Consider the following 22532-nt stretch of genomic DNA (forward strand, 5'->3'; position numbering starts at 1 on the left):
TTCAACTGCTTTGTTTCCTCTGTGAAATTTGAACCCTTGATTGGTTTTGTTGGCTATACATTACTTTGTGTATTGGTATATACTCAATGCCTATTTATGGATATTTATGATATTCGCTTCAAAATGTTGTTGGGAATGTGCCAAGTGGACCGTGATAACAATTCTGAGATGCTGCATTTATCTAACAGAGCCAGGTTAAAAGATCATCCATTGCTTACCGCAGGCCCTCATGTGTCAGAGTTTATTGTTTAGACCCTCCTGCTGGATTATATTTTAAAACTGTCAGTGGCACAATCCTAGGGCAACCTTTTAAAGTCTTTAAGTCTGCTGGTTTGGTCAATCAGAGACACTCTCTCAGAAGAATCAAAGACACACAAGCAAGATGAGAATCCTAGAAACTGTAAGTATCTCATTAGTCCTGGAATAGGTGGTGCAGTTTTTTTCTTTTTAAATTAAAATGTGTACTTTTATTGTTATTTTGTATGTGTTCAAAATATATCATAAAATATATTTATGGCAATTGTATTGTATTCGCTTTGAAACTATTTATTTATCACATCAGTGTTTTCTTTTTGCAAAAGTACTTAAGTGTTAATTTGATCAATTTGTAATCCACCAGGATAAAACATAGCTGGGGTGAGGACAATTTTACTCACAAAGCTTGCAATCAGAGATTTTAATCTAGTGCAGTACAAGATATACTATTTTACTACATTAGAGGATTACACTGACTTACCACCTAGTTGAGGTTTTTCTGGAATAATAAGTAGTTCATGCAATTCAGAGATTTCCCTGTGCTTTAAAGTCATTTAAAAAAAAAAAAATTCACAGCTTTGTTTTATGGCAGCAGTATACATAGATGATCAAATAAATTTATTTGTGCTGCAAGAGTAGAAGTCCTTTGTGTTTACCCATGCCAGATTTTCAATGTACTCTACAATATTTAAATTTAACTTTGGAGAGGATTCCCTGTTACATAATATCATCTACTGGAACAGGTATCTTTAAAAAAAAAGAAAGAAGAGAGAAATTAAAAAAAAAGTGATATCCCTTTTTTTTTTAAATATATATTGAGATCATTAGGCAGAAGGATATTTTACTTTGCAGTTGGTCAAGCACCTGAGATAACCCATTTAGACAAAACAAATAGGCTTTTCTCCTAGATCTGTTACTACATAAACATTTCATTTTATTTTTTGGAATGTTGGTTAGCTGCTCTTGCAACAATAAATACTGTAAGTCACGTCAATTCAAAAGTTTACTCATTAGTGAACAAGATTGTCCTGATTCCATATTAAATTAAGAATCTGGGTGAGAGGGGAGGACAGTGCAGAATGTGCTGAATGATGCTTTTAGGTTATTCATTGTTTAATAGTTTACGCATCACATTGGTTTGGTTGAGAGTGTGTATATCACCGTGCAGGGTGTTAATGTGCACTTCTACTGGACTGTCAAAGCCAGGATTTTATTTTAAAAGTATGCACTGTGAACAGCAGTTTTTAACTCAGTAATTCTGACCCTCTAAATAGATGCAGACTCATAAATTACTTTGCTATGAAGAATCAGTGCTAGGTTTCAAATATTTCTTAATATATTTGTAATAAAAGGTGAAGTGGCTAAGGCATTACAATCTTTACAATCTGTACAATTTCTACTTCCCCATTTTTTCTTATTTAACTCTTTATTTATGATTATCCAATATCCTTTTCAGTATGATAGAAGAAGTGAAATTATTGACTCGAAAACATCAGCCAGTGTCAACAATTGCAGCACAAGGCTGACGACTGTTTTTGGTGAAGTTTTCATAACATGTTTGCTCTTGATATAAACTTTAACATGCCTGGTTGATTTGGCAGGGACCCGACCCTTCAGACATATACCGTCCGGAGCAGCAAATTACTGGCGATCCAGAGAAGAAAAGTGGTTTCAGGAATTTTGAGGTATTTCTTTTGTCTTAAAATGATGATGTGAGCGAATACACCTTCTATATCCTGTTCTGTAGACCAGAGCAAGACATTGACAACAAAGACATGATACAGCCTAGTGTATACGTCAGGAATGATACAGCCTAGTGTATATGTCAGAAATGATACAGCATAGTGTATATGTCAGAAATGACACAGCATAGTGTATACGTCAGAAACGATACAGCCTAGTGTATATGTCAGGAATGATACAGCCTAGTGTATATGTCAGGAATGATACAGCATAGTGTATACGTCAGAAATGATACAGCCTAGTGTATACGTCAGGAATGATACAGCATAGTGTATACGTCAGAAATGATACAGCCTAGTGTATACGTCAGAAATGTGTATTTGTCAGAAATGATACAGCCTAGTGTATATGTCAGAAATGATACAGCCTAGTGTATATGTCAGAAATGATACAGCATAGTGTATATGTCAGGAATGACACAGCCTAGTGTATATGTCAGAAATGATACAGCATAATGTATATGTCAGGAATGACACAGCCTAGTGTATATGTCAGAAATTATACAGCATAGTGTATATGTCAGAAATGACACAGCCTAGTCAAATCATGTTATTATCACTTTAAAGGTACTTAGCAGAAATGGTGCTTGTGAGCAAAGTTGACTTTATCAAAGGTTCACCAACAGTCTGGGGAAAAAAGCACTAAAACACATACATGTTGATATAACAAATATGACTGCTTGTAGTACGAGGTATTACATTGATTACAGTAGTTGTATTAATGAGTATGTATTAATAAACATATGACACTCTACATGTACAACATACATTGCAATGTACAGCATTTACATGTAAACCTAATCTTATGCTATTGTTTCAAAAAGTAATATTAAGTTATATTAACCAGGGTGTGACAATATCATTAGGATCTTGTCCCTATTGTCTCTAATTAAATTCTGGGTGGGACATTTAATGTGGTGATAATAAGCAGAGGGCAACATTAGCAAGAGTGATACTAGACAGGTTTGACTGTATGTGGCTCAGAGTGACCAGCAAAGCATGCTGGTGCTATACAGTGCTAGAATGAGGGACCACTAGTATTATTATTTTTTAAATACTTTTGCTAAAGTAATATAATATCAGAAGCGCTGGAAGTGCACTGCAACAGGAAATAGTGACTAACTATATCATGTCTGTTTTATCATTTCTGTAGAGTGGGGATCTCATTGAACGAGTGTACAACACTTACAAACTGATGCACACCAATCAGACTCTGAAGTTCGTGAAACAAAAGGTATGTGTACACCACTTCAGCACTGTCTGACAGCCTCTTCATAATTCAAAGACTTCTCAGAAAGAGACACTGTATACAACAGCGACACGCGAAAATGGTATTATTTGCTTTTTATGGTTCACAATCATTCAGAGTGGTCCTAGGTGGTGTTTTCTCTCTATCTATATTTAACTGGGTTTTAGAACTTTCCTGGAGAACCTAATCAGACTCTCATTTCATTCAAATCATATGACATTGTGATCTTTCGCTGCTTTAATATTCAGAATTACCATCTAAACGTTTTACACTCCTCCTCCCACAGCATGCAGAGTGGTCAAACTGCAGCCACGCCCACATGACTGTGATGGAAAGTCTAGACTGTCTTGATCAGCTGGTGGATCAATCAGACCCTGACGTGGATTTTCCAAACTCTTTCCATGCTTACCAAACAGCAGAGGGGATCCGCAAAGTACACCCAGACAAAGGTAAGCAACACACTAGCCACTGATAGAAAAGTTAACTTTTTACATTATACGCATTATGCCCCCTTACTATACTCCCTTACTGCATATTTTAAACTACCTTCAACTTATCATGCTTGGAAAGAATCAGGACCCATTAGGGGCTAGAATAAGATATCACTTAGAATAAAAACAAAAACAGACAAACAAAAAATGTTTTATTGTTTCTCTTTATTTTTTTATTTTTTTTCATAGGCTGGTTCCAGCTAGTTGGTCTCATTCATGACATTGGGAAGATTATGGCTCTCTGGGGACAGCCACAGGTAGAGTAGTGATTAAATCCAGAACAACCTTCCTATCTTTTATAGCTTGCATTCAGACCTGAACAGCGAACTTTATAATCTACCTCGTCTATGGGTTGTTCAATGAGAAGCACTGCTGCTCGTTTTAGATTGCTAAAAATCTCATATTGCCTCATTTAAAAACAAAATGGCTTTGAGGGAATCACAAAAAAAAAAGGGGGGGGGGGCTTAGTTACATGGGAGCAACCCAAATGTATCATAAAAAAGAAAAATGGTTACAGTGTAAACTCTAAAGTTAATTCTACTGTAACTATGCAGTTGTGTAGTTACTCTGTAGCTACATGTTTGTTGACATTTGGTTACATTATAACTACACCTGTTACAATATGTACAGTATTCTCATTGCAGATACTATGTAATTTTGTAATTACATGCAATGCATTGTTAATAAAGACAAGTGCCTGATTAAAAAAGGCACTGAGATGTATTTCTTGGGAATAGATTTAATATATACAGGTATGTAAAACTATAATAGCATTTTACCACCAGTACAGTATATATTACAAAGCTATTTCCTTCAAAGTGTTAGCCATACTTCAAGTAAAATGTACTCCACAGGTATGTGGAAACTTTATGGACTGACCTTGCATCTTGTATTTTGTATGTACAACAAACAGAATGAAACTCGTTTTGTTTTGTAGTGGTCAGTGGTTGGTGATACTTACCCTGTTGGCTGCAAGTTCCAGAACTCCATTGTCTTCAGGGACACAAGCTTCAATGACAATACAGATGACAAAGACCCACGTTATAAGTAAAACAACATTGTGCCTGTCTTCTTATTTATGTATTTTCTTTTTGTATTTTCCATGATATTTCAGTACTGAGGGGGGAGAAAACAGGAAAACTGACAGTTATAATTCCAAACCAAAATAAAGTATATATATATATATATATATATATATATATATATATATATATATATATATATATATGTATGTATGTGTTTGGGTAAAATGAACATTTTTGTTTTATTCTATAAACTACTGACAACATTTCTCCCAAATTCCAAATAAAAATATTGTCATTTAGAGCATTTATTTGCAGAAGATGACAACTGGTCAAAATAACAAAAAAGACATAGTGTTGTCAGACCTCGAATGATGGCTTGTGACCATCCATCTTCCTCTTGATCACATTCCAGAGGTATTCAATGGGGTTCAGGTCAGAAGATTGGGCTGGCCATGACAGGGTCTTGATCTGGTGGTCCTCCATCCACATCTTGATTGACCTGGCTGTGTGACATGGAGTATTGTCCTGCTGGAAAAACCAATCCTCAGAGTTGGGGAACATTGTCAGAGCAGAAGGAAGCAAGTTTTCTTCCAGGACAACCTTGTACTTGGCTTGATTCATGCGCCCTTCACAAAGACAAATCTGCCCGATTCCAGCCTTGCTGAAGCACCCAAGCCACAGTGTCTCGCATCCACTGTGAAATGTGGTGGAAGATCGGTGATGATCTGGGGGTGCTTCAGCAAGGCTGGAATCGGGCAGCTTTGGCATGAATCAAGCCAAGTACAAGGTTGTCCTGGAAGAAAACTTGCTTCCTTCTGCTCTGACAATGTTCCCCAACTCTGAGGATTGGTTTTTCCAGCAGGACAATGCTCCATGCCACACAGCCAGGTCAATCAAGGTGTGGATGGAGGACCACCAGATCAAGACCCTGTCATGGCCAGTCCAATCTCCAGACCTGAACCCCATTGAATACCTCTGGAATGTAATCAAGAGGAAGACGGATGGTCACAAGCCATCAAACAAAGCCGAGCTGCTTGAATTTTTGTGCCAGGAGTGGCATAAAGTCACCCAACATCAATGTGAAAGACTGGTGGAGAGCAGCTGGTGGAGAGATGTGCTTGAAAACCAGAGAAACTGATAATTTTGCAGTGGTCTCTTAATTTTTTCCAGAGCGGTGTGTGTGTGTGTGTGTGTATATATATATATATATATATATATATATAAACACTCAATATTCTGGCTTACAAAAAATAATTGTCTATGTTAACTGGAAACAGTATATGTGTAAAAATATGCTTGGCCCTGTTTACTTTATGGATGGACAATATCTTTTCTTTGCTTCAGTTCCAATACGCCATTCCCAGAGCTATTGACTGTGCTGTTGCATTAAAGGTGCAATATTGTTCTCAAAGATATTGTCATGAAATGTGCCATGCATCTCACTTTATTCTTACTTCCTCTTAGTACTCAGAATGGTATATACAAACCAAATTGTGGCCTGGAGAATGTACTGATGTCCTGGGGACACGATGGTAAGGAGACATTTCTTTGGTTTGGACAGTGCAAACATTTTGAATTACAGATCTACATAGCACTGTAAATGAATCCCAATTTCTAAAAGGATTACAAATTACAACACACTGTTGTACCGAATGAGTAAGAGTTTCTTCTCCTGTTTTAAAATTCCAGAATACATGTACAGAGTGATGACGTTTAACAACTGTTCCATCCCTGAAGAGGTATATCAGCTGCATCTTTACTATTCTTTAACTCAGCGCTCTGTTGCAATTGTTTGTGTCCAACAGAAACTGATGTTTATCCCCAAATACCGAGACTAGGTTTGAGAAATTCATGGTGTGCAGATTGTTAATGTTTTCTCAATTTCATTTAGGGCTTGTATATGATCAGATACCATTCCTTCTATCCTTGGCACACTCACAAAGAGTACATGCACCTGTGCAATGAAAAGGACCTGAAGATGTTACCATGGGTGCAAGAATTCAAGTGAGTAAGCTAAGGGTTAGAGTTTACAGATTGGTGGGGAGAGCACACGCTATGCCTCTCTTGTGAAATGATGTGTCCATGTCCCTCATACCCTTTCCATTTGTCTCAGACACAGCAGTGACTTATAAAACCTACTCTACATTTTCAGAGCAATTCATTAGTCTAGCTAAACTATATACAGAATCCTGTACAACTTCCAGCAAGACAGACATTACGGGAGAAAACTTTTGTACTTTACTTAGCTATTGTACCTGGTAATTTTACCATGGCTTTAAACTGAACAACACACACACACACACATGCAAAGGGGCTATCATAATCATTTCATCAACTCTACTTTGTATAGCTTGGGAGCAAATTGGTGTCCAATCATACCCCCTCATCCAGTTTGATTCTGCTAAAGCAAGCAATTTATTATCAATGTTCTTTGGACAGCCAATTCGATCTTTATACCAAGAGTACGGACCTGCCCGATGTGGAGAAGATCAAGCCATACTATCAGTCTCTCATTGACAAGTACTGCCCAGGGAAATTGTTCTGGTGAGATGATGCCTGGATTCAAAGCAAGCTGATGAAGACACTAGAGTGGGCAAAATGGATTCAAGACATTTCAGGGAAAGGCTGTTTGAGCTTGAGAAATAATCCATGATATAATTATTACTGATGCACCTGTAATAATTACAGAATAGAAAGTTCATTTTGCAATGTTACTCGATCGTGATTATGTCAGAATGCTAAGAAAGGGATGCCTTTCATTTCTGAAGTCACTCCACTTTTACTGTTCTATTTAGATATTTAGAAATCTCATCACTTTAAATTTAAAGACACACACACACAAAAAAAAACAGTAATATGCAACCAACAGACAGGTGCAGATTTTGCTTTTAGCAACATGATGTTTAAAAGACAGAAATCAAGGTAGGGTTGGATAGCGAGGTTAAGAAATGTACATACCGGTACATGCTTATGGGAACTTACCTAGTTTGTGACATTCAAAACTTAACCCTTGGATTATGAACATGTTTGTTCAATTGCAGCTACCTTTCACTGGGGGATCTTGGATTCTTAACAAATATATAAGCTTCCAGTTTTAAGAACAGTCTATTTCCAATAACCAGCCAAAGTTTATAGTCTCACATTCCTCAATGAAGAGTTGATTTTAATAAAGAAATAACTTGGCACTGTGACAATTGGCTTCAATTCATATATTTGATTTGTACATAAGCAAAGCTGAAATGCTTAAATGGTTATTTTGGAATATTACACAAATTAGAAATCCTGCTTGCAGACAGCTTATCAGACAGTGTTTGCAAATTGTTGATTATACAGTATATACATTGTTGATTATACAGTATATAAATGGCTAATTTGGAACTGCAGAAGTGAAGTTTTGCATTGTTTTAATTTCCTTAATATAAAACCAATTCTTGATTCAGTAATGGCAATTCATGTGAATATAGGATAGGAGCTGTCATAACTCAAAAATAAAACCTTGCTTGTGAGCATTCCAAAACCTGCCTCCCCCTATAGAATATGTGTGATCAATTGTATAACTAATTAAAGCAATTTTCAGTGAGATTTAATTCCCAGCACAGATTATCTTTTGTGCTCAATTTCTTGTGATGGGTAATGGGTCAAAGCTCTAACAAAGCCAATAGGATCATTCTTTGCAGTAGTTTTTGAGAACATGGAGGACCGAGGAAACATTCCAGCAACAGAAATGTGCAAGCCAGTCTATTTCACAATGACCAATTACATCAAAATCTGTGTCTACAAGGATTATTACCCAGAAAATTACTGCTTTTCCTAAAGTGCTAGGTCTGGGTTGAAGAAAACAGCCAAATAGTTTATACAAATCTATTTCAGAAAAGAAGAAAAAAAAAAAACACATTCTTCATTAATTAATTAAAAATTAAAAAAAAAAAGCTTTTTTTTTTTTTTTTTTTTTTTTTACAGTATAAGTTTTATTATAAATATATGGCTTTAAAAGTTGTTGTTTTTTTTTCGGTTTCTTGGTTCTGGTGTTTACATGTGCAGTGCACACACATATGCCAATGTTCTCAAAGTGGTATCCGCATGGCTTTGACTGCAGCTCAGATTGAATTTCACTGAAGCTGGTAGTACAATACATTCTGAATTGAATACTGGATTCAGAGTCTGTTTAGGTCTAAATCAAGGATTAGTACTAATGCTTCAGATATTTGGGGGCAGAATATCCAAATTATTTTGATGTAAATGGCAGCAGCCAGACCTCTGATTGCAATCAGTGTTCCCACAAGCTTATCATAAAGTGAAGGAAACTTAATATATTCAACATGTTTGAAAACAAAAAGGAAACAAAGCCAACATAATCCACATGTGTGGACTGACTTCTGAAACAATTAGAATACAGAAGTGCTTTCATTTAGAGGCTAAAGACATCACTACTCTATTTCTAACCTAACAATCCCAATATATCATTCAGCAAGGAATGGCTCCAGCCTTGTTTTAGGATCTTGAACTTGACTTTTTTTTTTTTTTTTTTTTTTTAATTGATTTATTTATTTTTAAATACAGCCTTACAGGTCCATAAATTTCACATACACCCAATGTGACCTCCCAAATAAACGCACACAGTTGGTAGTAGTCATACATTTTTTTTTTCCTCCTTTGTAAAAGTGAATTATTTGCCCAAGACTTTAATGACAATGCAAAATATTACAGCATCCAAAAGTCCAATCACAAAGCATTAGAAATACATACAGCTACTGCACAAATTCTATTTGAATAAGCCCCTCCCATTTACTGTGTAATGATTCTGGTGATCAAGTGGAGAGAACATTAAGAATTGTCCATATTGTATAACTGGCTGTCATCTAAGTCATATATATTTAATGACATTTGCAGCTACTGTGTATGATGACTAAAAGGCATGACAAAACTATGTAATCATTTTGGTACAACTGTATACAGAAAAGTGTCTTACTGTTATAGTAACTGTGACACTGCCACCAAAAACCACACAAACCTTGTTCACAAGTTATATACCATACTACACATTACAATACCTAGTGGTGATTGGGAACTTATATTCTTAGATTTTGATGAACATTTATTTCTGTTCAAATTAATCCATGCACACATATACATACACACTAATATATACACAAACACGCACACACACACACAAATAAGGCAATATCTCACAGCTGCACAAAAAGCCTGAAGAATGGATAAAAGGCAATTCTTGGCTAGGTGATTGTGCTTTAGTGTAGTGCAATCAAACCTATAAGAAACAATTATATCTAAAATCAATTAAATATCTTCTTTACACAGACATGGAAATCTAAACATTTAAACCTCAACCAACATTAAAATCAGTGAGACATCCCATAGTTTCAAATGTTAACTTTGGGGTTTATTTTCAAAACCTGAGTATAAAAATACAAAGCTGCTTTACATTTGTATTTTAAAATTCAAATATTTATATTTTTAGTTCCAAAACTTTAACTTACACAATTACACATTATGTGTGCAAAACCTACAGTAAAAGACAGAAACAATAATTTTGAAAACTTGCCACATATTAAAAGGCAGCAATAACTGAACATAAAACTAAAATGCAGGGAGATTTATGCTGTTCAGAAACAAAACATGGTTCAGTACTGGCAGTCTGGGTGAACTGTAGTCTTTGGTAGCCAAATCTATTTTAAATAATGACAACCTTTGTAATATTTATTGCCACTTGCTGTTTCTCTTCTAGTCCTGCCCCTCCCCCAACTGCAATAGGAAAGATTAGAGTTTTGGATAAAGAAAAAAAAATAAAAATACCACCACATTAAAACACCCAAGGAAGCCGCATTATTTCCTTTTCTTAGCATATTTGTAAGAATCTGCCGAATTTTCTGTGTGTTTTGTTTTCTCCTTTTCCTCTTTTTTCATAGCTTGGTCATTCTTCTCCACAGCAGCTACAGCCTCCTTTTCCTTGTTTTTGCTGCTGCGAGACCCACTGAAAAGCACTTTTAGGAGACAGATTGCAGCCCCGGTAAAGAAGAGGGACCACAGAATCATTGGGGCAGGGAGAGGTTGGGCATATTCACGCACTGCTCTCAGAGTGACTGGCAAACATGCATCAGCGTTGCGCTTTGTCTGTCCTTTGTCCTAATGAAACATGAAAAATAACATTTTCTAAACCCCTGAATTAATTTAAACTAAATGTAATGCAATACATTTATGCATGCTTCTAAAACGCGAGCCCTGTTATAAATGGTTTGTATGTTATTTACTGGGCAGACACCTTTATCCAAGGTATCTACAGGTTCTGTATGTGCTGCCCTCTTGAGAGAGACAACAATATCCTTAAAAGCAAACAAAACTATACATTGATAACAAGTTGCAATGTCCTCGGCATGCAAATTACAGACTAGCTCAGAAGAGTAGGGCACCCACTGTATCTCTGAAAACCCCATTCTTACTGTATTATACCCTTCACAGCCTATAGGTGAAGACAGAACTGCCAGCATCAGGTTACCTTAAGTCCAAAATGATTGAGCAGGGAATCCAAGTTGGGATCACCAAGAAACACAGTGGGGTAAAATTCATCAGAAAACTGCCTCCTCCACCACTTCTGAGGCACTGAACTGGGAACAAACAAACAAATAAACCAACCAAACTGTGAATGGAACCTGTAACCTCTCCTCCACAGATGAGTTACGTGCCGCTGCACTCACCCATCCTCGCTGACCTTGGTGAACCAGTACTTGTAAAGCCGGGCTCGGATGAAAGTTGGAGGATGTGATCTGAAGGGGTATTGAGACTCATCCACTTGCACCAAGTCAATAACTTGAGGGGAGAAAAAAACAAAACAAAAACACACATTTCAACAACAAACTCAAGAATGACACGTTATGTTACTGTTACCTAATAAATTGTTCCCAAGTTCCTGAATTATTTATAATTCATACTATACATATTCAAAGAAAAATGAGCTGCCAGCTAGGCCAGAGAGGCACACTACAATGTAAAACAAAAATGAAAGCAAGCAACACTTCTGCAGCAGCCCCACATAGGGGACAGCACATAGGGGACAGCATATAAAGCCTGCTCTCTGCCCAGTATCACTGCAGTATTTATAACATGGTATTTGACTTTACAGTGCACAATAACTTTGCAGTGCTACTGCGTTAAAAAAAGCTGTCCAAAAATGGCACTGTGTTGATGTCAAATGGTTTTCCCCTTCCTTACCATCCTTCTTCCCCTGAAGCAGTCTCTGGACTAATCCAGTGAACCAGGGGCTTCGAGTGTGGGGGCCGAGCGCTGCAAACCACATCTGCCAGTCAAGTCGAGGCTGGTGTGGGGCAACTACTGGGGGGGCAGTGCTTACATTTCCAGGCTTATACATGAACTCTATTTCCTGCAGAGAGAGAGAGAGAGGAATAAGAAAAGCATTAGGCTACAGTACTTGTACTCTTTAGAAGGATTTGCTCACAACTTAGCTTTAAAGTGCATCATTTAAGATATAAGGGTTAACAGACTTATTTGCTTATTCAAAAGTTTAACAAAAGAAAAAAAAAAAGAAAATAAATAAATACTCTGACATCGACATATACAGAGTCAGTTGATTTTGTCCTGACATGCAAGATTGTGCAGAGTCTGAGGCGGACTGCACTGGGTACATGGTGTCCTTACTGTTTGGCTCAAGAGTGCTTTCATTTACTACCTTAACACAGCGGCTTTCAACCTTTATAAAAACTAAAGCCCTTCTGTCTGAAGGTTTCAGCTCAAGCACCCCTTACAATACTTTCACTTTATTGAATGTCACCACCATTGCAATAAAAGGCAGAATAACCTCATTAACAAATTAAAATAATTTTTATTTTTGAAAAGCAGTCGTCCTGCGTTCCCCCAGGGGTATGCACACCTCTTGGTTGAAAAGCCTGCCTTAACATAAACAGTCCTTACTGTCCAGGTTTCCTTATCGTAACTGCCCTCCACTACCACCTCCGGACGACCTCCAACTCCAGTCATTCTTCTGAAAAGCCCATAGGAGTTTACAAGCTGGAAGCGGTCAACACTGTCATACATTGTCCTCACACCTGTCCAAATTTTGCTGTTGGAGTCATTTTCAATGTAGGTATAAGGGACCTTGGGATTTAAAGAAAAAGGCAAATCAAATAAATTGGTTAACTGAACAAAAAAACTAATGTAGAGCATTTTATAGGGTTTAAGTTTTGCAGGAATCGTTAGCAGTTAAAACAGGGTAGTGCAAACTTGGCCATTCCACTGACAGACACTGTTCCATCAAGTTTTATAATTTTGATTTCTTTTCTTCAAGTAGTTATTACATTTGCGTAGCAGATCAGTTGGTTTCATTCAGTTAACTATTTGTACTTTAGTAACAGTGTTTCAACTGATTCGCTGGCAAATCAGGGCTCAAAATAAACAATCTGCAAAAACTCCACATTTGGAATGAGGACCCCAGAAATGGCATTAAGAAGAGAGTTCTCTCACCAGGCTGACAGCAAACATGCAAGCGGCTGCAGTTGCAAATATCGCCCACTGGATAGTGGCCCACAGCTTCCAAAAGAAACCCTGCACACTGGCACACCTGGAAGAAAAGTAATTCCACACCGTGGCAGCTCAGCCATGCCTTTAAAACACTCTTACTTGCTAGTTTCTTAATTTTTCACACAAGGGAAGATCTTGGGTCAGGATGCATTGACCTACTTGAACATGGCCGTGATTACTTCCCAGGTCAGAGACAGAACTCCAATCCAAATACTAGGAATCGTAACCGTCTTCAACCATTGGTTAAACTCGTGATAAGTGAAGGCTGCAAAATGAAGAGTGGAAAACATTCCTCCCTAAATTTAATTTATTTACAAAGGTGTTTTTAGATGCATTTAAAAAAACAATACTGTTAGCAATGGCAAACAAGTTCTAAAGTAACTGTTTATATCAAAGCAATTACATAAAGGAACCCGTAAAACAGGCCAAAAGAAAAAAAAAAGTTTCACCAAAAACTGTTGAGATAGTCAGACACCTCCTACCTGTTTTTGAGGATATGCTTTTCTTTTCCCAGTTGATTTCAAGTTCAAAATACACCACCGTCCAGTAAACAACTAAGCAATAAGATGCTAGTTCTGCAAGAGCTGTGCCCCATTTTACTAGTGTCTGAGTCCAGGCTACACATAAAAACATATAGGTTATTATCATTACACATGTCAGCATCATGAAATCATCAACAGTATATAGAATAACTTATCATAAGAAATGCACATGCACAGTTTAGATCATGTATTATTACTTCTTATAACACGTATCAATCAAAGCTGATCCCTTAGCCTTCTATTATAATCTGCCAGCATGCCACCATGAGTGACATTCCCAGCATGTCAAAGAACTTACAAATGTTACATTTAATCAAATTTGGACAAGCCACTTAGAATATATAGCCTTCATTAGCCCAATCAATTTGAGTTAAGGACTATGCAAATGTAGGTCACAAAGATTTTAATACCGCCAACTTAACCATAACTCCCCTTGCCAGGAATTTGTATCCAGCTTCAGTACTGTCCTCAATAAATATGTTGAAAAAAATAAAATAAATAAATAGTTCCGCCAAGTAACTGCTGTCAGTTAGGAGTGCACATGGTTCTTTCTACGCAAGTTTGGGAAAGTGATCTTTCTTGAGCATTTCATCATCCCGAGTTTATTCATACAATGTCATTATAAAGAAATGTGAAATGACTTACATTGAGATTTGTTTTGTTTCCTGGGCCCCAGGAAGTAGTACATATGCTCATCATCAAGCAAGGAGAGACTCAGCACAATGGTCAGGAGATTAAAGAAGTTATAGTTTCCAGTCAGAATGATTAAAACCTGAAGCAAGGCCTGCAAGGAAGAGAAACAGAAAGGCACTAGGATTGTATTTATTCTGCCCATAAACCCACAGTTCAACACTGACAGACAACTGCTTAAACTAAATTAAGACAACTGTGCTATTGCAGCTGTTATAAAAAAATGGACATTTCCCGTGAAGGTGTATTCTTGTGTTGTAAATTTAATTTAGAATACAGTTGATATGAAAAAAAAAAACAAACACAAATTAAAAAAAAATAATAAATCCACAATAGAGTTCTTTCCACAAGAAATGTTGGTATGTTTTTCATAGTATAGCACCAGTTACAAACAATGCCCACGGGGGGCAAATAAACCACAGATTGTTCAAACTCAGAATTTAACAAATACTATCCAAGTCCAAGTCAAATCGAATAGGCTACGAGTAGCTAACCACAGTTTCTAAATATCAGTTTCACTAATTTCTTTCATCATCTCCTAAAAATTACATCGTGTTACATCTCCAGTTCCTTTTTAATAGCAATTGCAATTCCTTTGAAGGAATGGGAATTGATACTTCAGGAGACAATTGTTGTAATCTTTCAACTGCTTTCATTTGAAGCCATTCAATTGACTAACAGTGACTTCAATTTAAGTGATCTGTTGCCACTGTGAGAAGCTCATTAACAGAATACTGCAATTTTGATCAATGCCAATTAACCCAATAAAACTACCAATAAAAAACTTGACAGGTGCAGTTATAAACCCTTGTTCTTAAGTTGTTTCCTTCTAGTTTTATAAAGTTGGTTATTTTATTGCTTTCAGAAAAATATGGGTCAAACTTGGGCCTTCTTGCTAAACAGAGCACTTAACCATGTACAGTACCTGCAGGTAAAAGGAGACGATTCGCATACTTCTGATGGGTGCAAAAAACATAAAAGGGACAGCGATCTCAATGGCATAGGTACCGACAACACTGAGCTTCTGAAACCAGACTGGAAGCTGATGGGCAAACCAAGCGACAGGTGTAGGGATGCACTGGGTTTCATAATGGTAAGTCAAAGCTACAAAATGAGGAAAACATTCATGAAATTTAGTGTAATGAAAATGTCATCCTAAAAACTCCCTGTTTCAATTGGCTAACTGTCCCCACCTACCCTAAATTATTTTAAAAAAATCCTCAGTATGACCCCAATTGACGTATATATTTTATATATGAGAAATTTGGGGAGCAAACTACTTTTTACATTTAGTGTGAAAGTGACATTTTTGGAACGTGAATCAGTGATTTCAAAAGATCTCGTGGCACCTGTGAGGCCCCACCAGGCTGGGCAGCGACTTGTCAGCTTAACCACTCCAGAAGCAAACATGAGCCGGAAGAAGAGCCAGCGGATGAGCCAGAAGGTGATGCCATCGTGGTGCTTGGACACAGTGGACTTCCATTTGAAGAGGTTGAAAGGAGCTACCAAGACAGTGAGGAACCCTGCCTCTAGCAGCAGAGTGTCCCTGTGCCACAGAAAGGAAGAAAAGACAAGGCAGCTAAGAAGAGAAACCACTCACACATGAAAACAGACTGAGTGCAGATCATTATTTTAATAACAAAGCATACGTCTTAATACAATATAATGTGATTAGATTGATATTAGATAAAAGTATTTATCTTCAATAAATCTTCAGACATAAAAACATCTGGCTTGCAAATTCGACATGCAAAGGCAGGATTAGACTCAAGTATTGCTAACAACATTTACACTATTATACAGAATGAGGTGGGATACAAAAATAAAATAAAAAGGCACTCCCCATAATAAGCCCATATGTTTAAATCTAAAGAAAGGACTATATTTTAATTAGTTTTGTAACATTTCATGAATTGTGACATTCTTTACTGGCATGTACTGTTTTTATTTTGATACCAAAAGCACAACACAGCTCTTTGTAGTTGAAATGGTTCTTGAATGAAGAGTGTTTTAGTTGGTATGAATACATACTCTCCCCATCTCACAATTATTGTCTTTAAACAAAAGTTATCATTAAATTGTCTTTTGATGTTATTGTTCATATACAGCAGCCAATCAAGACATGGATATCACTGGGTATATATCTTATGACATCAGTGTATCATCACACCCTTCTTATATATATATATATATATATATATATATATATATATATATATATATATATATATATATATATATATATATATATATATATATATATATATATTTATATATAATTTTTTTATTTTATTATAAAGCTTAATTCATTTAACCTTTTTTTCCCATTTTTACCCCTTTTTTTCCTCCCAATTTAAAATATCCAATTGTTTAGGCTCTGATCACCGCTACGCTGATTTGGGAGCAGCGATGACGAACACACGCCATCTTCCAAAGCCTGTGCTGTCAACGGACTGTTTCTTTTCACTCTGCAGGCCCGGGCAAGCCCGCAGGTGCCCAGCCAGTCTACAGGGGGCGCTGCTGCGCAGTGAGCCAAGGACACCCTGGCCGACCCAAGCCCTCCCCCCGACCTGGGCAGTGCTCGGCCAATTGCGCACCACCCCCTGGGAGCTCCCGTCCACGGCTGCTAGTGGAAGAGCCTGGACTCGAAATGGCGACGTCCAGGCTATGGGGCGCATCCTACACTCCCCGCAGAGCGCCTTTACTGGATGCACCACTCAGGAGCCCCCCACACCCTTCATTTTAACATCCTCAGCAGATGCTTTGTAAACTGTGTATGCCTTTTTGAGACTCCCAATAACATTTTGGAATGGTTGGAAATCCAGCAATAAATATATCCCAAGAGGATGGTCACTTACCACTGAAAGTAGAGGAAGACTTGGCCAACCTGTAATTAAAAAAAAAAAAAGTGCACTTTGTCAATGATCTAAATGTAGCCTATATATCCCATTTCTATAAAGCTACGGACAAAACCATGACACTGTACTCCCCATCCTAGTAAGTGTAGCTTTTTTGACAATCACTTTTGAAAAAGAAAAATAACTCCTGCAGAACTCGTACAACAGTTTAAAACAGGTGCACAGTGATATCCAGAAAAAAAAAATCCCACTACAGTAAGGAGCCTTAAATGTCTTATATTCCAAAAAAGTCCATGTCACTCACCTTTTGGAGTGAAAGGTAGAGTACCCAGAGGCAGAGGAATACCAGTGTGTCTCTCAGGGGTTCCCACACCATTGCACCAAAAGCCATCAATGTCCCCAGTAGGCAGATTAACTCCATCCCCTGCTGGGTGTCCAGGCCTAGCTGAGGACCCAGCCACAGCAGAGTAGGGGAGTCCTGCAGCTGCTCCAGGAGAGGCTTCCCCGTGTACCGCAGCATGCGCCAGGCAGGCAGGATCCCATCACTCCCATAGAGACCTGGCAACGGGAAAGGAGAAGAGTGAACAGGACAGCATCCTTCTTGAAATGGTCACATTTAAATCAGGTACAATGTGTCACCAGTCCAATTGCACAGACTGGTAATCTGCATTCATTACAATAATAGAATGAGGCAGTTTAGCTTTAGATGGTGTACTTTTTTTTTTTGTAAGTGCTCAGCAACTACCTCTAATCCTGTCCGTTTTTTGCTATGCAAGAGAAAGAGCACTCTCAACTTGATTAGAGGCAGCCTGTGACCACTTACAAACAGATGAAACCCAGATATTAACATACTTAATTTGTTTATATATAACCTGATGTGGTTTCAAAATGTAGAATGCTTTGTCACTGACATTCAGAGCGTGAGATCTACACTCGGCGAAAAGTACTATTGGTGCTCCATCGAGGATGTGACAGATTTATACAGCAGAACATTATAGGTATAAAGTAATTAGAAACTTTACCAACTGAAACATTGATGCAAAAATGTGTTTAAGAACAAACATTGTCAAAACATATTTATTATTTCAGTTCTAGCTGGCATCTGACAATTTGCCAGCAAGAGATCATTAATGCAAGTTCCTATTCTTGGTCAGTAAACAGTTGCATTGCCACCTGTGTGTGTTGCACAGCTGTTAACTGACTGAAGCCAATCTAAATTATGCTTAGTCAAGGAGGCACAAAAAGTTACCAGTAGCATTTTTTTTTTTTGTACACTTCTGACTCTGGTTTTAGAACCCCTGAACATTTGCTTTCATAAACTGAGAACAGTTGCTCAATACAGTAAGTTCTTCAAAAGGAGGATGAAAAGAGGGCTGTCACTGAGCTATGCAGTTAGCTCAAATCTCTATGCATTAATACTAGTTTGAACGTAAATGTATTCATTCATACGTTACCAAGTTTTCATTAATGTACAGACACCACTCCAACAAGGACAGGCATGCGGTATATATTTTCACCAGAGGTGGAGTTGTAACCATCGAACATTTTTTTTTTTTTTTTTTTTTTTTTAAGTGCCCTCAGGTACCCACTTTAGCTGGGTCAATTTCAGTGTATGACGTGTTTACTTTCAGACTAGCATGAGCTTCCTTTCAGGGCCGATCTCCATATCTTAATGCCAGTGTTCTGACAATCTGAGCTACTGCTCATGATGAGCTACACACACACACACAAATAAATTTTACTTCCTCCCCCTTCAATACACACCCATAAATCGGAGCTACCATTTTCAGTAAATTATAATATATTAAATGATAACTTTGTACAGGTATCAAATACGGTCAATATTACTATTAACTAAAGAATGTTGTTGAAGCTGACATCAATGTTGATGAAGCAGACACCCTGGGATCCTTCAAAAAGCTGCTTGATGAGATTCTGGGATCAATAAGCTACTAACAACCAAACGACCAAGATGAGCCGAATGGCCTCCTCCCGTTTTTAAACTTTATGTTCTTGGAAGATAGGAAAGCGTGTATGGGCTATCCAAAATCGGTGTAGCATGAAAAGTGCACACCATGAGATAGTACACCCCCTCTGATTCACAGTCTAACTAGCAGACTCACCGCAAAGCACCTGATTTGTAGTATTAAATCTTTTTTAAAGAGCGTATTTTGTTTTAAAAAAAAATTATAGCTACTATAATTGCAAGCTTCTGACGGTACAGTTTACTACTTTGGAATGAACTGCTATACTTTTTCAATGAGGGTAGCTCATTCTGAGGGGTAGCGAAGTTTTTCTAGTCTGACAATCTCAGCTACCGGATACTGTCAGAACAGCTAGCCTTCCTATATTTAAGATTTCAAAACCCTGAGCGATTACATGCCGTCACGTTTCAGAGTTTGTTCCATTTTAACTCGCTCCCAAAATGACTACATCTCCAGGCACCTTTGCCTCGGCGACAGGCAGGAAGAAGAGTGCATGATTTCAGCAAAAATTAAACCATCGTTATTAACTGAGGGGCATACAGGATCCGTGTTTTTTTTTTTTTTTTTTTTTTTTTAAAGACATTACCACCACTTAAAATCATTGACAATAGTACAAAACAATAGAAGTTAGTAGCATTAAAAAAGTTACTGTGTTCAAACTTACATTAAATCCATCATAATGTAACAAAACTATGTACAAAAAAAATACATAACATTTTGGTATAAAAACACACTCAAATCTGTACCACATTACAGATGAACCAACTATATTTGGAGTACCTGAGTGGAGACACGTTATAAGGAAATACGAATAAATAAAGTAGCTATATCCCACGTTACAAAGGTGAACCACGTGGTGAATGTACAATACAAAGCCTACACCTGCACATGAACGCAACAGCGAGCGTGACACCCCTCAACACAATGCAGAGGCTTTATGCACGTCGGTGGATTTTCACCAAATACAGTATGTATAATAGCATGTATTGGCCATTGGAGTGGTCGTTACAGTCTGGTACTATTTTTAACAAATAACACCCAGGTTACAATCCAAATTTAAAGTCCACCTTTTGCTAGGGGCACACCTACGGCTCGCCGCTGACTGTACCTGTGCCAGAGACAAATATAACCTTTAAAATAAGAATTTCACTAAATACATGTACCATTCATTCGGATGGTCATGTTCACCCCTCCCTTCCTAATACTAATATGTTGAACAGCAAAGAAAATACTTTACTAACAATGGCAAATTTGCAACAAAGAGCACGCTGACTGTGTACACAACTTGCACGACACTGTTAAGGTATCATTTATTATATTATAAACTTTTTATGTGCAATTGAGGGTCGTCAGATGATTTCAAAGCGAATTACTGAGCGTCGTTACATTATCTGCGACAGCAAAAGTTTAGGTATTTTTGTTAACATTTCTCAATAAACATTGTGTTGTTTATGACGACATTGTCAATGGCTTAATGTTGAAATTTCTGATATAAACCGAACAAAATAAAGTGTGGCTTAAAAAAAAAAAAATTGTCATAGCTTTGGAAACGCCCTCACTTTTCTCCAACTGCATTAAACAATACATGTTCATTTATCAGTTTTCATTTTATGTAACTATCGGTATCTCCCAAACTAAAACAAAAATGTTTTTAGTTCATAAAAAGGTTTTACTAAGCTTGAGTAGTTTTAATTTTTAGAAGACCAAGGGGTCTGAAAAAATAATCCAAAGTAAAATAATGAGGGAGGGAAATAAACCGGACCAGTTTTGCACCTTGGTAGTACCAGGAGTTACCACGCACACTAGGATTCTCTTTTAACTTCGATGGAACTCCTAAAGTACTATATACACAGTAACAAAAGCCCGTACGCTAAACACATTGATATTTAATATAATGCATCACCGTTGGACATGCACGTTCAAACACAATAATAACAAAACGCATTTGTAAAATGTCTTACCTGGTATCTGTACATAAAGAGACGCAAATGCAAACATATAAATGACAGACATGCTCCAAAGGAACATGTGCTTTGGAAGTTTAATGTCACCCATTTTTTTTTTTTTTTAAATGTACGTCTATTTTATATGCTCCTTCAAAATATACAGTTTGTGCTGGGAGAAGCAAATAACGGCACGTTCCCTTCTGCAGTTCACTCCAGTGTGCCAACAGTTCAGGCTTTTCAATCTCACATACGCAGTGTGACGCACGCATAGCACGCACATGGGTTGGGTTTTGAAAATTTTGGTCTTTCGCCCAACACCTTGTTAAGGCTACTGTGAGACAATACACTTTTAACAATATTTTTCTATTTTATGTTAAGGGGCTGTATACATTCTCATTTCAATACCTTTGGTTTAAACAAATTGATTTGTTTGTTGTTCACGCTTACCTGAAGCAAATGTGCAGAAAACAACAAGGAAACTTCACTTCCCTAGAAACTAATCATTTTAGCCCTGGTTGGCCAGGATGGACAGTGCGGGATAGCTATGGAATCATTTCTGTCTCCTTTCATTTGTAATGTATATGGTATATAGTACAAATACAGGACACTTAGCATTAATAAAAATTAAACAATTGTAAACAAGAACAAATCTGTTCAGTTCCGGCTATTACATTAATCTGGAGTTTGCTTTCTGATCTTTGCTTTGCACTGCTCCATCAATTCATTTGAAATGCCCTGTTTGTACACATGCATTACCTGACAGCAAATATACTTTTTTTTCTTGGCTTCAATGACTTTGTAGATGTTCATGTCTGTCATCCAAGCTGTCACAATTATCTTGAAAAGGAAGTTCTGTTTTCATAACACTATCCCTAAAGAAAAAACAGTTAAAGAAAAAATGGCTGATGAAAACTTTTCTGAGGCTCTAAAACAAACATACATACAGATAGATTTAAGGAAATATACAATGGTGCTATGTATCAGTCTACAAAACATCTCATGGATCACTAAACCTCTAATTTGTGAGTTTCCTATTTTGAAGGTGGTACTATTTTTAACCCGTCCTCATTTATATTTGGCCTTTTTTTTATTCAGTTTTTTGGTTCTGTAGTTTGGGCATATACACGCATTTGTAAATGCTAGCAACTATTGATCAACAACAGTAATTTACATTAGTAATAAAATGCATTTATGAATAG

At 37.2% G+C, this 22532-nt stretch overlaps 2 protein-coding genes across 2 annotated transcripts; one reads left to right on the plus strand and one right to left on the minus strand.

The window, feature by feature from the left end:
• Nucleotides 1–382: 382 nt before the first annotated feature.
• Nucleotides 383–8699, plus strand: LOC121319134 (inositol oxygenase-like). Its single transcript, XM_041256316.1, has 10 exons — nucleotides 383–400; nucleotides 1857–1940; nucleotides 3151–3231; nucleotides 3533–3695; nucleotides 3927–3994; nucleotides 4675–4784; nucleotides 6227–6304; nucleotides 6390–6501; nucleotides 6654–6766; nucleotides 7202–8699. The coding sequence occupies exons 1-10, from the start codon at nucleotides 383–385 to the stop codon at nucleotides 7308–7310; spliced, it is 936 nt and encodes a 311-aa protein (XP_041112250.1). The 3' UTR covers nucleotides 7311–8699.
• An 83-nt stretch (nucleotides 8700–8782) lies between these two features.
• Nucleotides 8783–21552, minus strand: LOC121319944 (lipase maturation factor 2-like). The gene is made up of 14 exons (XM_041257932.1): nucleotides 21349–21552; nucleotides 17707–17960; nucleotides 17403–17431; nucleotides 15894–16090; nucleotides 15470–15648; nucleotides 14500–14638; nucleotides 13795–13929; nucleotides 13472–13577; nucleotides 13256–13352; nucleotides 12707–12889; nucleotides 11990–12158; nucleotides 11476–11587; nucleotides 11277–11385; nucleotides 8783–10906 (listed from the first exon to the last, which is right to left on the minus strand). Exons 1-14 carry the CDS (start codon nucleotides 21440–21442, stop codon nucleotides 10607–10609), a joined length of 2103 nt encoding a protein of 700 aa, XP_041113866.1. The 5' UTR covers nucleotides 21443–21552; the 3' UTR covers nucleotides 8783–10606.
• Between the last annotated feature and the right edge of the window lie 980 nt (nucleotides 21553–22532).

This window comes from Polyodon spathula, chromosome 8 (genome assembly GCF_017654505.1).
Source record: "Polyodon spathula isolate WHYD16114869_AA chromosome 8, ASM1765450v1, whole genome shotgun sequence".
Classification (NCBI taxonomy): domain Eukaryota; kingdom Metazoa; phylum Chordata; class Actinopteri; order Acipenseriformes; family Polyodontidae; genus Polyodon; species Polyodon spathula.

Excerpts from the sequence above, each read along its gene's own strand:
- LOC121319134 (XM_041256316.1), top strand. Across the intron at positions 3,696-3,926 it reads CAAAGTACACCCAGACAAAG|GCTGGTTCCAGCTAGTTGGT; the intron begins GTAAGCAACACA and ends TTTTTTTCATAG. Across the intron at positions 3,995-4,674 it reads CTCTCTGGGGACAGCCACAG|TGGTCAGTGGTTGGTGATAC; the intron begins GTAGAGTAGTGA and ends TTTGTTTTGTAG.
- LOC121319944 (XM_041257932.1), bottom strand. The coding sequence starts at position 21,442 with ATGGGTGACATTAAACTTCCAAAGCACATGTTCCTTTGGAGCATGTCT. Across the intron at positions 14,639-15,469 it reads TCGTCTCCTTTTACCTGCAG|GCCTTGCTTCAGGTTTTAAT; the intron begins GTACTGTACATG and ends TCTTCCTTGCAG. Across the intron at positions 12,890-13,255 it reads GCATGTTTGCTGTCAGCCTG|GTCCCTTATACCTACATTGA; the intron begins GTGAGAGAACTC and ends TTAAATCCCAAG.